Genomic DNA, 12,622 nt, shown 5'->3' with positions numbered 1-12,622 from the left:
CCGGTCAGACGACCAATCTGGAGTGGTAGCTCCGAACTTAAGTCAGTAATGGGCACAAATATGGAAACCAAAGCTATGAATAGTAATTTTTTGGGATTCGGTCCCTTACCTTTCCCTTTATGAAGGCTATTTATAGTGAGGGCTTTGGGTATGGAATTACCCTACCCTTGAGGATAGGTGTCAGCTTATGGATGGATCAAATGTCACCTTTTCTTTCTGTAAGCCCAATGGTTCCCACCTTGGCAATTCCTATCTTATTTTGATGATTCCAATACACAAGTGATTTAAGATCACTAATGTGTTTGATTGTCTAAGTTGTAGATCATAATTGCTTAAAGACAAGATTGCTTGGATTGAGGCCAAAGAAGCTCGCGTAATACCGCTTATGAAGGCCAAAGACATCGTGATCCAAGACAAATGAAGACTTGAAGAATCCATTGAAGATCAAAGTCATATTAGAATGTATAAGACCCAATCTTAGTTTTAGATCTTAAGAGGCATAAATTAAGTTAATATCACACACCCCTAAAAATGTTTAAGAGATTGTCCTTGTGGTGTTCCAACAAAGTGGAACCCTCATAGCAATCCCAACTTGGTGTAAAGTTGGAAGCCCATAAACAGAATTGAAAATCTGCTGCTGTTAGGCTTCTCGGAACTCCGAGAGAATTCTCGGAGCTCCGAGCTCGGAACTCCGAGACATTCCTCGGAGCTCCGAGAAATGGTCGAGTAGAAATTTTCCAACTTCTGTTTGTATTCCCGGAACTCCGAGATATTTTCTCAGAACTCCGAGAATTTCTCGGAACTCCGAGAACACTATAATGGTCAAAATTATAGCCGTTGGGAATTTTCACAGAAATTACCACTATGCCATTGAACGGTCATATTTGGGTTTTTCTATAAATATGGGCATTCTAAACTTCAAGACTATCAATCCTAACACTCAAAAACTCTACTTGAACATCCTAAGAGTGAATCAAACTTGATTATGCCTCTCATCCTCTAAGATTAGGATTTGGATTATTAGGCTCAATTTGTACATCTTCTACAATCTTTGTAAACCCTTGTAAGGGATTTTTTGTTTTTCTTTGTTATTCAAGAACATTGTATTGGGCGAGTGTTCGGAGAAGCGTAGCCCACTCTCCGTGGTGAAGATTGCCACCAAGGTTAAAGGTAATCGGAATTTGTAATAGGCGCCGATCTTCGCCGGAGTTAAGAATATCACATAGTGAAGCCATCAACGGGTATGGTTGGTGGAGTGGAGTAGGCCTCGCGTTTTGAGGACCGAACCACTTTAAATCTCGGGTGCACTCTCTCTTGAACTCTAGCTCTTTATTTGCATTGCACCTTTAGATTTAACTTGTGTGCTTGAATTTCATCTTGATCTCTTAATTTCCAAATTTGGGTTAAAGTTTTTCAAAAGATTAAAACTTGCTAGCAACCTAATAATTCTCACTCCTCATTGTTGCCATTTCGGGACCACCCTTGGATTTTCACTTGGTATCAGAGCCTTGGCTCTTAAAAGATTTTCTTTTCTTTAAAATCTTTGGTAAATTTTTCTTTAAAATTTCAAACAAGGGAAAGATCATAAGATCTTTGGCAACTTTCTATTTTGTGAAATTGCAAATACAAATGGAACCGGACTTCCGAAGGGCCATTCCACAACTAGACCTCCCTTCTTTGATGGGTCAAACTATGGACATTGGAAGACAAGGATGCGCATCTATCTTCTTTCGATAGATGTGGAGCTTTGGCACATTGTTGAAAATGGATACTTGTTGCCTTCCAAACCATTTGAAGAATGGAATGTCGTAGAGAAAAGGCATGCAAATTTAAATTACAAAGCTATAAATTCTTTGTTTTGCGCCCTATCTACGGAATAGTTTAATCGAGTAGCTCTTTTTGATTCCGCCAAGGTTATTTGGGATACACTTGCCATTACCCACGAGGGAACATCACAAGTCAAGGATTCCAAAATAAACTTGTTAAAGAGCAAATATGAAATGTTTAGAATGAGTCAAAATGAAAGCATTTCCGAAATGTATACCCGATTTTCTAAAATTACTAATGAATTAGCTAATCTTGGTAAATCTTATCCTATTGATGAGCTTGTGATTAAGTTGCTTAGGTCACTTCCTCCACATTGGGATCCAAAGGTCACCGTCATACAAGAATCAAAAGATCTCAAGGCGCTAACTATAGAAGAACTCGTAGGATCTCTCATCACCCATGAGATGCTCCTCACTAGCCGACAAGAGGAGAAGAAGCCAAAAGAGAAAGAAAAAGAAAGTCAATCTCTAGCTCTAAAGGCCTCCAAGATGGACTCATCATCAAGTGAGGCGGGTAGTGATGAAGAAGAAGTGCTAAGAAAATTTAAAAGCTTATGGAGAAAGAAGCATAAAAAGGACAAAAAGAAGAAGAAAGAAGAAAGTGATGTTGAGGGAGTTATAAGGTGTTACAATTGCAAGAAGACGGGACACAAAAGACCGGAGTGTCCACTTCTCAAGTCATCTTTCTCAAAATACAAGGGAAAGAAGGATTGGAAGAAGAACAAGGCTCTTGTAGCCGGATGGGATGCTACTAGCACCTCGGGAAAGAGCTCAAGTGAAGGGGAAGAAAATAAAGATGATCTTTGCCTCATGGCATTCTCCCATGAATTTAAGGTAAATTCTAACCTCTCTTATAATTCATCAAGTAGTGATAGTGAAAAAATATCTTATGATGAATTATGCTCAACCTTGCATTCTCAAATTTCAAAAAATAAAGTTCTTAAAAAATCTATTTCTAAATTAGAAAATGAACTTGATGTTTTGAAAAATGAGTCATCTTCTTCCATATCAAAATCTCAAGCACGAATTGAAAATTTTAAACTTGAAATTAAAACCCTTAAGGGTATTTTGGATGAGAAAAATTGCCAAATTGCTAAACTCCAAGATGTGGCAAGCTCTTCCAAATCTTATGAAGATGAATTTAATGACTTTCTAAATCAAATAACGCATCTTCATAATGAAAATGAACGGTTAAGATTATGTCTCCATGGATTCTTAAATGGTGACAAAATTATTGACATAATTGAAATACACAAGAGGGAGGGTGAATTGGTTTTAACACTAAATTATGCCTTTTGAAAATTTAAGTATTAAACCTAATTTAATTTTTCTTCTTTTGATTAGAATTTTGGTTAGTGCAAATAAGATTAAAGACAAAATGAAATGCCAAACCAAAAACAAGAATGAAAGTGCAAGAACAAGAAAGAACACACCGATATATAGTGGTTCGTGCAAAGCCCTACTCCACTCTTCTTAAGATTGTCCTTAAGGTTTTTCACTATTGTGAGACCTCCACGATGCCCGGCTCCGAGGCGATTACACTTCCAAGGGATATTAAATAAGGATGCCCTTACACCTTTACACCGACTCTCCTTCTTCGCCGAGTTCTAAGCGATGCTCTCTAGGGTATTAAGGTAGGATGCCCTAGCCACCTTTACAAGAAATAGAAGTTGAATAGCTTGGCTTCTCTTGAAAGCTTGATGCACTTTGTAGTCCCTTGATTGCTCTTGAATAGTGGTTGCAAGTGAAAGCCCTAAATCCAAACTCAAAAGATTTGCAAGTTGCAAGGCAAGTTTGGGAAAAACAAATTCTTAAGCTCAAATGGGTTGCAAGTATGTTTGAAGGCTTAAGGAAGTTTTTCAAATGTTCAAGAGAGAGGAAATAATCCTCTTGATGTTGTATATATAGCCTCTTGTCAAAATATGAGCGTTTGGGGGTGTTAATATCAAAAACCACAAATTAATTCAAATCCCAACGGCTCTTTTCTCAGCTGTCGCGAAGTTCTCGGAGCTCCGAGAAAAAATTCTCAGAGTTCCGAGAGAACGGCCAGAAGAAGAAAAATTCTGCTGGACCATTTCTCAGAGTTCGAAGAAAATGACCAGAGTATGAAAAATACTACTGGACCATTTCTCGGAGTTCCGAGCTCGGAGCTCAGAGAAAAATCTCGGAGTTCCGAGAAGCCTAAAAATCAGCAGACTTTTTATTTTTATTGTTTGTTTGATTTTTAGGCTTTGGAACTCAATTCCTATGATAAATTTGGAATGTTTATGAGGGTCCCAACATGTTGGTCCACCACATAACCATTCACTAAACCATTTTAGTTCTTAAGTGTTTTTGAAAACTCTTTTGAAAAACCTTACCTTGCCTTGACTTATAAATCTAAAGAGAGAGGATGTACAATGAGTTATAGGTAAACCTCAACTTCTCTTTAGCCTTGGTCTTCACTTGGTCTTCCATCTTGTGTATGCTTGCTTGAGAGATGATGTGAGCTCCACTTAGCTCCTTTGACTCTTGTTGGGTACATCTTCAAGCATGACCATGTAGTGTGTTGGTTTCTTCAATGATCAATTCTATCTTAAACACAACACTTCAAGGCAAATTGATTAGTATTCAATAACACAATCAATTATGTTTAGAATCATCAAAATAAGATAGGAGAGTAGACCCTTGGGCTTACAATCTCCCCCCTTTTTTATGATGACAAACAAAATTGATTATGAGGTGTGTGTGGAGTAACATAGTAGGCAAGTGAATGTTGGAACTCCCCCTCAATATATGCACACAGATAAATGATAACAATTAAAAGCATATGGTGCATATAGTCAATTGAATAGATAATCAATTTCAAACTTCTCCCCCTTTTGTCATCGACAGAAAGGGTGAACTAAAAATGTACAGCAATTTAGGAGTAAATGAAGACTGAGTTAGGTACTCCCCCTAAATCAATCCTTATGGTATAAAAATATTTAGCCAAGTAATGCAAATATACCTGTTCATGATCAAGATGTTGACATATGTCAAATTGTTAGGTATTTTTAATTAAAGTAAAGGTACCTCTCCATCTTAGAGAACTAAGAAGGCTAAGAGTACCAATTGAGTGATTTTTAAGATTAATATTTGACATCTCATTCATGCAGATACTACCAAACAAGGATGATATATAAATACTATATAGATAAGCTAGTGAAAGGTACAAAGTATTTATTTGGCAATTTCTTTGACTTGATCCGCACTCCAAATATTTAAGGCACTTCGGATATAACATATTCTATCATCACTAAGGGGTTTTGTAAAGATATCAGCTAATTGTTCCTCAATGTTGATATATTTTAAGCAAATATTTCCTTTTTGTGAATGATCTCTAATGAAGTGATGCCTAATCTCAATATGTTTTGTTCTAGAGTGTTGTATGGGGTTCTTTGTCAAGCTTATAGCACTAGTATTGTCACATTGGATGAGAATATTTTCCATTTTAATTCCATAGTCCAGCAATGTGCTTTTCATCCATAGAACTTGTGCACAGCAAGCTCCAGCTGCCACATATTCTGCTTCTGTTGTGGACAGAGCTACTGAATTTTGTTTCTTGTTAAACCATGAAACAAGTGATTTTCCCAAGAATTGACAAGTCCCACTAGTGCTTTTCCTATCCACTCTACATCCAGCAAAGTCTGCATCTGAATATCCAATGAGAGTGAAGGCAGATGATCTTTCATACCATAGTCCTAGACTTTGGGTTCCTCTTAAGTACTTAAAGATCTTCTTTACTGCTAATAGGTGAGACTCTTTTGGATCCGATTGAAATCGAACACAGAGACAGACAGTAAACATAATGTCTGGTCTGCTGGCTGTCAAATAAAGCTACCTATCATACCCCTATACATCTTTTGGTCCACAGATTTGCCAAATTCATTCTTTTCTAGCTTAACAGTAGTACTCATGGGAATTCTTGATGTCTTACTACTATTCATGGCATACTTCTTTAATAACTCATTTGTATATTTTTCTTGATTTAAAAATATCCCATTTTGATATTGTTTAATTTGGAGTCCTAAGAAGTAGGTTAACTCACCCATCATGCTCATTTCAAATTCATTTTTCATTAGAGTTGCAAATTCATCACACAATTTTTGATTAGTTGAGCCACAGATGGTGTCATCCACATAGATTTGGACAAGGAGGATATCTTAATTTTCTCTTTTGATAAATAAGGTTTTATCCACCTTTCCCATTTCAAAACCTTTTTCCACTAGGAAAGTGCAAAGCCTCTCATACCAAGCTCTAGGAGCTTACTTCAATCCATACAAGGCTTTATCAAGCCTAAAGACATGATTTGGATGTTTGAAGTCTTCAAAACCTGGAGGTTGCTCAACATACACTTCCTCTTGGATATAGCCATTTAGGAAGGCACTTTTGACATCCATTTGATATAGTTTAAATCCTTTATGAGATGCATATGCCAAGAGTATCCTAATAGCTTTCATACGGGCAACAGGAGCAAATGTCTCATCATGGTCTATTCCCTCCTCCTGATTGTACCCTTGGGCTACAAGACTAGCTTTATTTCTAGTGATATTTTCATTTTTATCCAATTTGTTTCTATACACCCATCTCGTGCCAATGACTGGATGATCACTAGGTCTAGGCACTAGCCTCCACACCTTGTTCCTTTCGAATTGACTTAACTCTTCTTGCATGGCCATCAACCAATATTCATCCTTTTCGGCTTCCTTGATGGACTTAGGTTCTAATTCGGATAGGAACGCCAAGTTGTTACTCACACTATGATAGTATGATCTAGTTCTTACTGGCGATGTGGCACCACCTAAGATTTGGGATTCAGGATGATCTACCAATATTCTTCTATCCTTAGGTAATGAGTCATCAATGTCATTTTCAACTTCCTCACTAGGTAAAGTATTACTTGTAGATGCATGGGGGAGGAGCATTTGACTTAGGTAAGAGGTATTCAATAGGTTCATCCTCATTATGTGGCATTTCTTGAGGTGTTGGCTCTCTCTCATCAAATGTCACATGCATGGATTATTCTACAACTAGGGTTCTTCTATTAAATACTCTATATGCCTTGCTATGTAAAGAATACCCTAAGAATATGCCATCATCCGACTTCTTATCAAATTTGTGTAAATTATCTTTAATGTTTAAGATGAAGCATTTACAACCAAACACTCTAAAATAGCTTCTATTTGGTTTCAAGTTTTTTTCAAAGCTCATAAGGTGTTTTCTTAGAAATTGGCCTTATATATACCCTATTTATGATATAGCAAGCGGTGCTAACCGCCTCCGTCCAAAAGTATCTAGGGAGATCATTTTCATGCAACATAATTCTAGCCATTTCTTGGAGGGTTCGGTTATTTCTTTCTACAACCCCATTTTGTTGAGGTGTCCTAGGTGCCGAATAATTGTGTTTGATGCCATGTTCATTACAGTAAGTGTCAAAATTTACATTTTCAAATTCCGTTCCATGGTCACTCCTAATGTAAGATATGGCAATACCTTCTTCATTTTGTATTTGATTACACAATTTAAGGAAATTTTCATAGGTTTCATCTTTATGTGCTAAAAATATGACCCATGTAAATCGTGAGTAGTCATCCACAACTACAAACACGTACCTCTTTCCACCTAGGCTACTTGTCTTCATTGGTCCAAAAATATCCATATGAAGTAGTTGCAAGGGGTAGATGGTTGAAATCATATTTTTAGGGGTAAATGAGATTTTTAATTGTTTTCCTAATTGACAAGTTCTACAAATGTGATCTTTGGTGTATTTGAACTTAGGCAATCCTCTAACAATTTCTTTTGAGGAGAGGGTCGAAATGAGATCCATTCCGGCATGACCCAACCTTCTATGCCACAACCAAGAATCTTCACTAATGGCATTAAGACAAGTCACATTTTGGAGTCTAAGATCATCTAGTCCAATAGTGTAAATGTTATTGTCTCTAGAACCTATGAATTTCACTTTTCCATCTATCTTATTTTTAACAATGCATTTGTCGGGGTTGAAGACTACTTCAAAACCATTATCACATTATTGACTAATGCTAATAAGATTATGGGATAAGCCATCAACATAAAGTACATCATGTATGGGAGAGGTAGAGTTACCTATGGTGCCTTCTCCTTTGACTTTTCCTTTCTTATCATCTCCAAAGGTAACGTCTCCACCATCCTTGAGTGATAGGGATGCGAATTGAGTGGGGTCTCCTGTCATGTGTCTAGAGCATCCACTATCAAGGTACCATGTGTTCTTCTTGTTATGGCTTTTAAGGCATACCTACATATGAATAGGCAAGTGAGATCCCTTAGGTACCCAAATCTTCCTAATCTTGCTATGTTCATTTATTTTCACTTTGGAGTTTAATTTGATTTTATCTTGTTTAGCATGCATGCAAGCAACTTTATAATGACTTTCTAAACCATAATAAAAACAAGTTTTGGTACTACTAGAAGAAACCTTTACAAGTTTGTTTTTATAGTTGGATATTGTAGTATTCCATTTATGTCCAAGTCCACTTTTATCATGTGACAATCTTTGAATATTAACAAGCCTATCCAATTTTAGGGAGCTATGTTCAAATTTTTCAAAGAGTTTCTTTAGTTCATCAAATTCAAAAGATAGTTTACTATTTTCATGCTTTAGCTTGTTGTTTTCAATAAAAATCTCTTGTCGATTTTCATTTAAGATTTTGATGGTAGCATTTAAATCATGAATTTCAACTTTATATTTTTCATTTTCATCATCTAAAAATTCATGGTCTTTCTTTAACCAACCAAATTCTTTTGTTATGTTAGCAAGAGAATTTTCAAGTGATGCATTTTTATCAAATTCAATCTCAAGTTCATCATGTGCATTTTGTAAGGAATCTAGAACTTCTTTTAAAACAATGACATCGTTCAAAGTATTTACCTCTTTATTGTCGTTTGTTGAGGCCATGAAGCAAATATTTTTTGCTAACAAGCAATCTTCTCCATCATTTTGTTCGCCTTCACTTTCAATTTCCTCATCCCATGTGGCGGTCATTCCTTTCTTGCCTTCTCTTCTCTTGAAGCGATTATTTGAGGTAGGCTCATTGTTGAGTGGACAATCCGGGCGAATGTGTCCAAGCTTCTTGCAACCGTAGCATCGGGGTTGAGAAGATCTATCACCGAGTTCTTCTTTCTTCTTGAATGGAGGATTGGTTCTTCTATTTTTCATGCCTCCCATATTTCTTTGCAAGAACTTGATTCTTCTTGTTAGGAGGGCAACTTCATCTTCCATGTCTTCCTTTGCATCTTCATTTTCACCTACATTACAAGCAAAAGCAACACCTTTTCCTTTTTCAATTTTATTTTCAATTTCGGGTGCTTTTGTTTTGAAAATCATTTCATGGGTTATTAAGGACCCTATTAGTTCATCTAGGTTCAATGTATTCATGTCCTTGGCTTCGGTGATTGCAGAGGTTTTGGATTCCCATGATAGAGGTAGGGATCTAAGGATTTTGGTTACTAAATCTCTATTTGAAAATTGTTTTCCACGTCCTCTTAGTCCATGTACAAGGTTAGTGAATCTAGTGTACATGTCGGCAATTGTTTCATCGGGTGTCATTTGAAAGAGTTCATATTGCCTAAATAGATGATTCATTTTAGATTCTTTGACCTGGTTGGTTCCCTCATGGGTGACTTCTAAGGTGTCCCAAATTTCCTTAGCCGAATTCAAATTTGCCACTCTATTGAATTCACCGGGTGACAAAGCACAAATTAGAGAATTCATGGCTTTGGCATTGTAGTTTGAAGCTTGTTGTTCGGCTTCGGTCCAATCGTTTAGATTTCTAGTGGGTAATATATATTCATTATTAATGGCTCTCCACATTTGGTAATCTTGGGTTAAAAAGATTTTTATTTTGGTTTTCCAAAATCCATAATTGGTTCCGTCAAAATAGGGTGGCCTAGTGTTTGAGTAACCTTCATGGTGTTGAGGATAGTTTGCCATTTTTAGAATATTTTCTCTAGACCGGTTAGGGTTTTTTTAAATAAAGTAGAGACGAGGCTCTGATACCAATTGAAATACACAAGAGGGGGGTGAATTGGTTTTAACACTAAATTATGCCTTTTGAAAATTTAAGAATTAAACCTAATTTAATTTTTCTTCTCTTGATTAGAATTTTGGTTAGTGCAAATAAGATTAAAGACAAAATGAAATGCCAAACCAAAAACAAGAATGAAAGTGCAAGAACAAGAAAGAACACACCGATATATAGTGGTTCGGGCAAAGCCCTACTCCACTCTTCTTAAGATCGTCCTTAAGGTTTTCCACTATTGTGAGACCTCCACGATGCCCGGCTCCGAGGCGATTACACTTCCAAGGGATATTAAATAAGGATGCCCTTACACCTTTACACCGACTCTCCTTCGCCGAGTTCTAAGCGATGCTCTTTAGGGTATTAAGGTAGGATGCTCTAGCCACCTTTACAAGAAATAGAAGTTGAATAGCTTGGCTTCTCTTGAAAGCTTGATGCACTTTGTAGTCCCTTGATTGCTCTTGAATAGTGGTTGCAAGTGAAAGCCCTAAATCCAAACTCAAAAAATTTGCAAGTTGCAAGGCAAGTTTGAGAAAAACAAATTCTTAAGCTCAAATGGGTTGCAAGTATGTTTGAAGGCTTAAGGAAGTTTTTCAAATGTTCAAGAGAGAGGAAATAATCCTCTTGATGTTGTATATATAGCCTCTTGTCAAAATATGACCGTTTGGGGGTGTTGATATCAAAACCCACAAATTAATTCAAATCCCAACGGCTCTTTTCTCAGCTGTCGCGAAGTTCTCGGAGTTCCGAGCACCATTCTCGCAAATGAAGTCGTGGATTCAACCAAAAGGGCGGCAACAGTGGGATTGTGGTGAAGATGGATTTGGAGAAAGCCTATGACCACGTTGACTGGCAATTCGTTGATTATGTTCTATGAAAAATGGGATTTGGTGAAACTTGGAGAAGGTGGATGTAGTCTTATCTTTCATCTGCAACTTTCTATATACTAATTAACGGTTCGTCGACTGGATACTCTCGGAGCTCTCGCAGACTGAGACAAGGAGATCTGCTTTCGCCGTATCTCTTTATCATTGTTGCTGAAACCTTGAGTTTACTTATTTTAAAGGCAGAACATTTGGGTATGATCTCGAGTTTAAAACCTAGGCCAAACTCTCCCCCCATCTCTCATTTACAGTTCGTGGATGACACTCTACTGCTACTGGAAGATGGTATGGCACGACTGAGAAACCTTCGTAGAATTTTCTGGTGGTTTGAAATCCTTTCGGGGCTCAAAATTAATTTCTCTAAAAGCGTTGGGGATAAATATGGGCGCGCGTTCTGTCATTGACCATGCCGATGTTATGGGATGTGTACAATCCTCTTTGCCAATTCAGTATCTGGGTTTTCCCCTTGGATTCGGCATACCAAAGACTGCACAATGGGACATGGTTGTCGAATGCATTGAACAAAAATTGGCCACATGGAAGAAACAATACTTATCTTTCGGGGGGCGCATCACTCTGATAAAAGCCGCCTTATCGAATATCCCGGTATACTTCTTGTCCCTATTTAAAATCCCTACTTCTATTGCTATGCGAATCGAAAGACTCCAAAGGAACTTCATGTGGGAAAGACGAGAGGAATTTAAAAGAAGCAAACATCTTCTAAAGTGGGAAAAGGTATGCAATGCTAAAAGAAAAAGGGGCTAGGTATCGGAAATGTCAAGCTACAAAATAAGGCACTCTTGGGGAAATGGATCTGGAAATTTGGGGTTGAGAAGAAAGCTCTTTGGCATAATCTGATTCGCAACAAATACGGCTGTAGTTGGGGTGAATGGGAATGTAATCTCCCTCAGGCTGGGAGAGGATCCGGCATGTGGCGATCAATCACTAGTACCCATTCCCTTATTACCTCGAACATACGATTTAAAGTGGGGAAGGGCGAGAGCGTTAGATTCTGGATGGATTTATGGTCAGGTGATACTCGTCTGATGGATGCATTTCCAGCAATATTCCGGTTGGCTACTGAACCTAATGCGAGTATTGCAAATTATATGGTTCGTGGCGCTGGCCACGGAAATATTTTTTGGGACATCCGTCTTCGTCGGGACCTAAAGGACTCTGAAATAGGCCAATTTGAATCGTTGCTGAGTCTGCTATCATCTTACTACTTGTCCCCAAATGTTGACGACTGTTGGATTTGGATCCCTGATTCCCAAGGCGGATTCTCAGTACGCTCCTTCTTCCGCCTACTTACCGGAAACCACGGGCAGTTATCCGAGCATGCAAGAATATGAGGCTCCAATGCTCCCCCGAGAGTATCTGCGTTCGCATGGACTGTAGGGCACAGGTGTATTAATACTTGTGATAGATTGAAGCAAAGGGGCTTTCACTTGCGCAATTGGTGTGTGTTATGCCACGAAGAAGAGGAGACTTTGGATCATCTGTTTGTACTCTATCGTTATCCACATAGGGTATGGATGGCCATTATCAAATCATTTGGAACCTCATGGGTGCTACCAAATTGCATTTCTAGCATTATTCTCAATCGGGCTGGTGCTTTCTCTGGATGCATCGGGCAAGCTATGTGGAAAGCTTTTCCCTTGGCGGTTATTTGGCATATATGGTGCAAGCGTAATAGACGCTTTTTTAAGAGCAAGTCAAGGTCGTGGCAGCACACTGTCCTGGGGATCCGCATATCCCTCATTTCTTAGACCAACTACAGAAATGGGATCCTGTATTCTATAGGGACTGCTTTCCGTAACTGGAACACCGT

At 37.9% G+C, this 12,622-nt stretch overlaps 1 protein-coding gene across 1 annotated transcript; it reads left to right on the top strand.

The window, feature by feature from the left end:
- Positions 1-11,172: 11,172 nt before the first annotated feature.
- On the top strand, positions 11,173-12,143 carry LOC143878817 (uncharacterized). The gene is made up of 2 exons (XM_077381050.1): positions 11,173-11,397; positions 11,703-12,143. The coding sequence occupies exons 1-2, from the start codon at positions 11,173-11,175 to the stop codon at positions 12,141-12,143; spliced, it is 666 nt and encodes a 221-aa protein (XP_077237165.1).
- The last annotated feature ends 479 nt before the right edge of the window (positions 12,144-12,622 follow it).

This window comes from Tasmannia lanceolata, unplaced genomic scaffold, assembly GCF_043159265.1.
Source record: "Tasmannia lanceolata isolate RefF3 unplaced genomic scaffold, GAP_Taslan_0.1 ptg000006l, whole genome shotgun sequence".
Taxonomy (NCBI): domain Eukaryota; kingdom Viridiplantae; phylum Streptophyta; class Magnoliopsida; order Canellales; family Winteraceae; genus Tasmannia; species Tasmannia lanceolata.
This window is presented reverse-complemented; position numbering and strand designations above follow the sequence as displayed.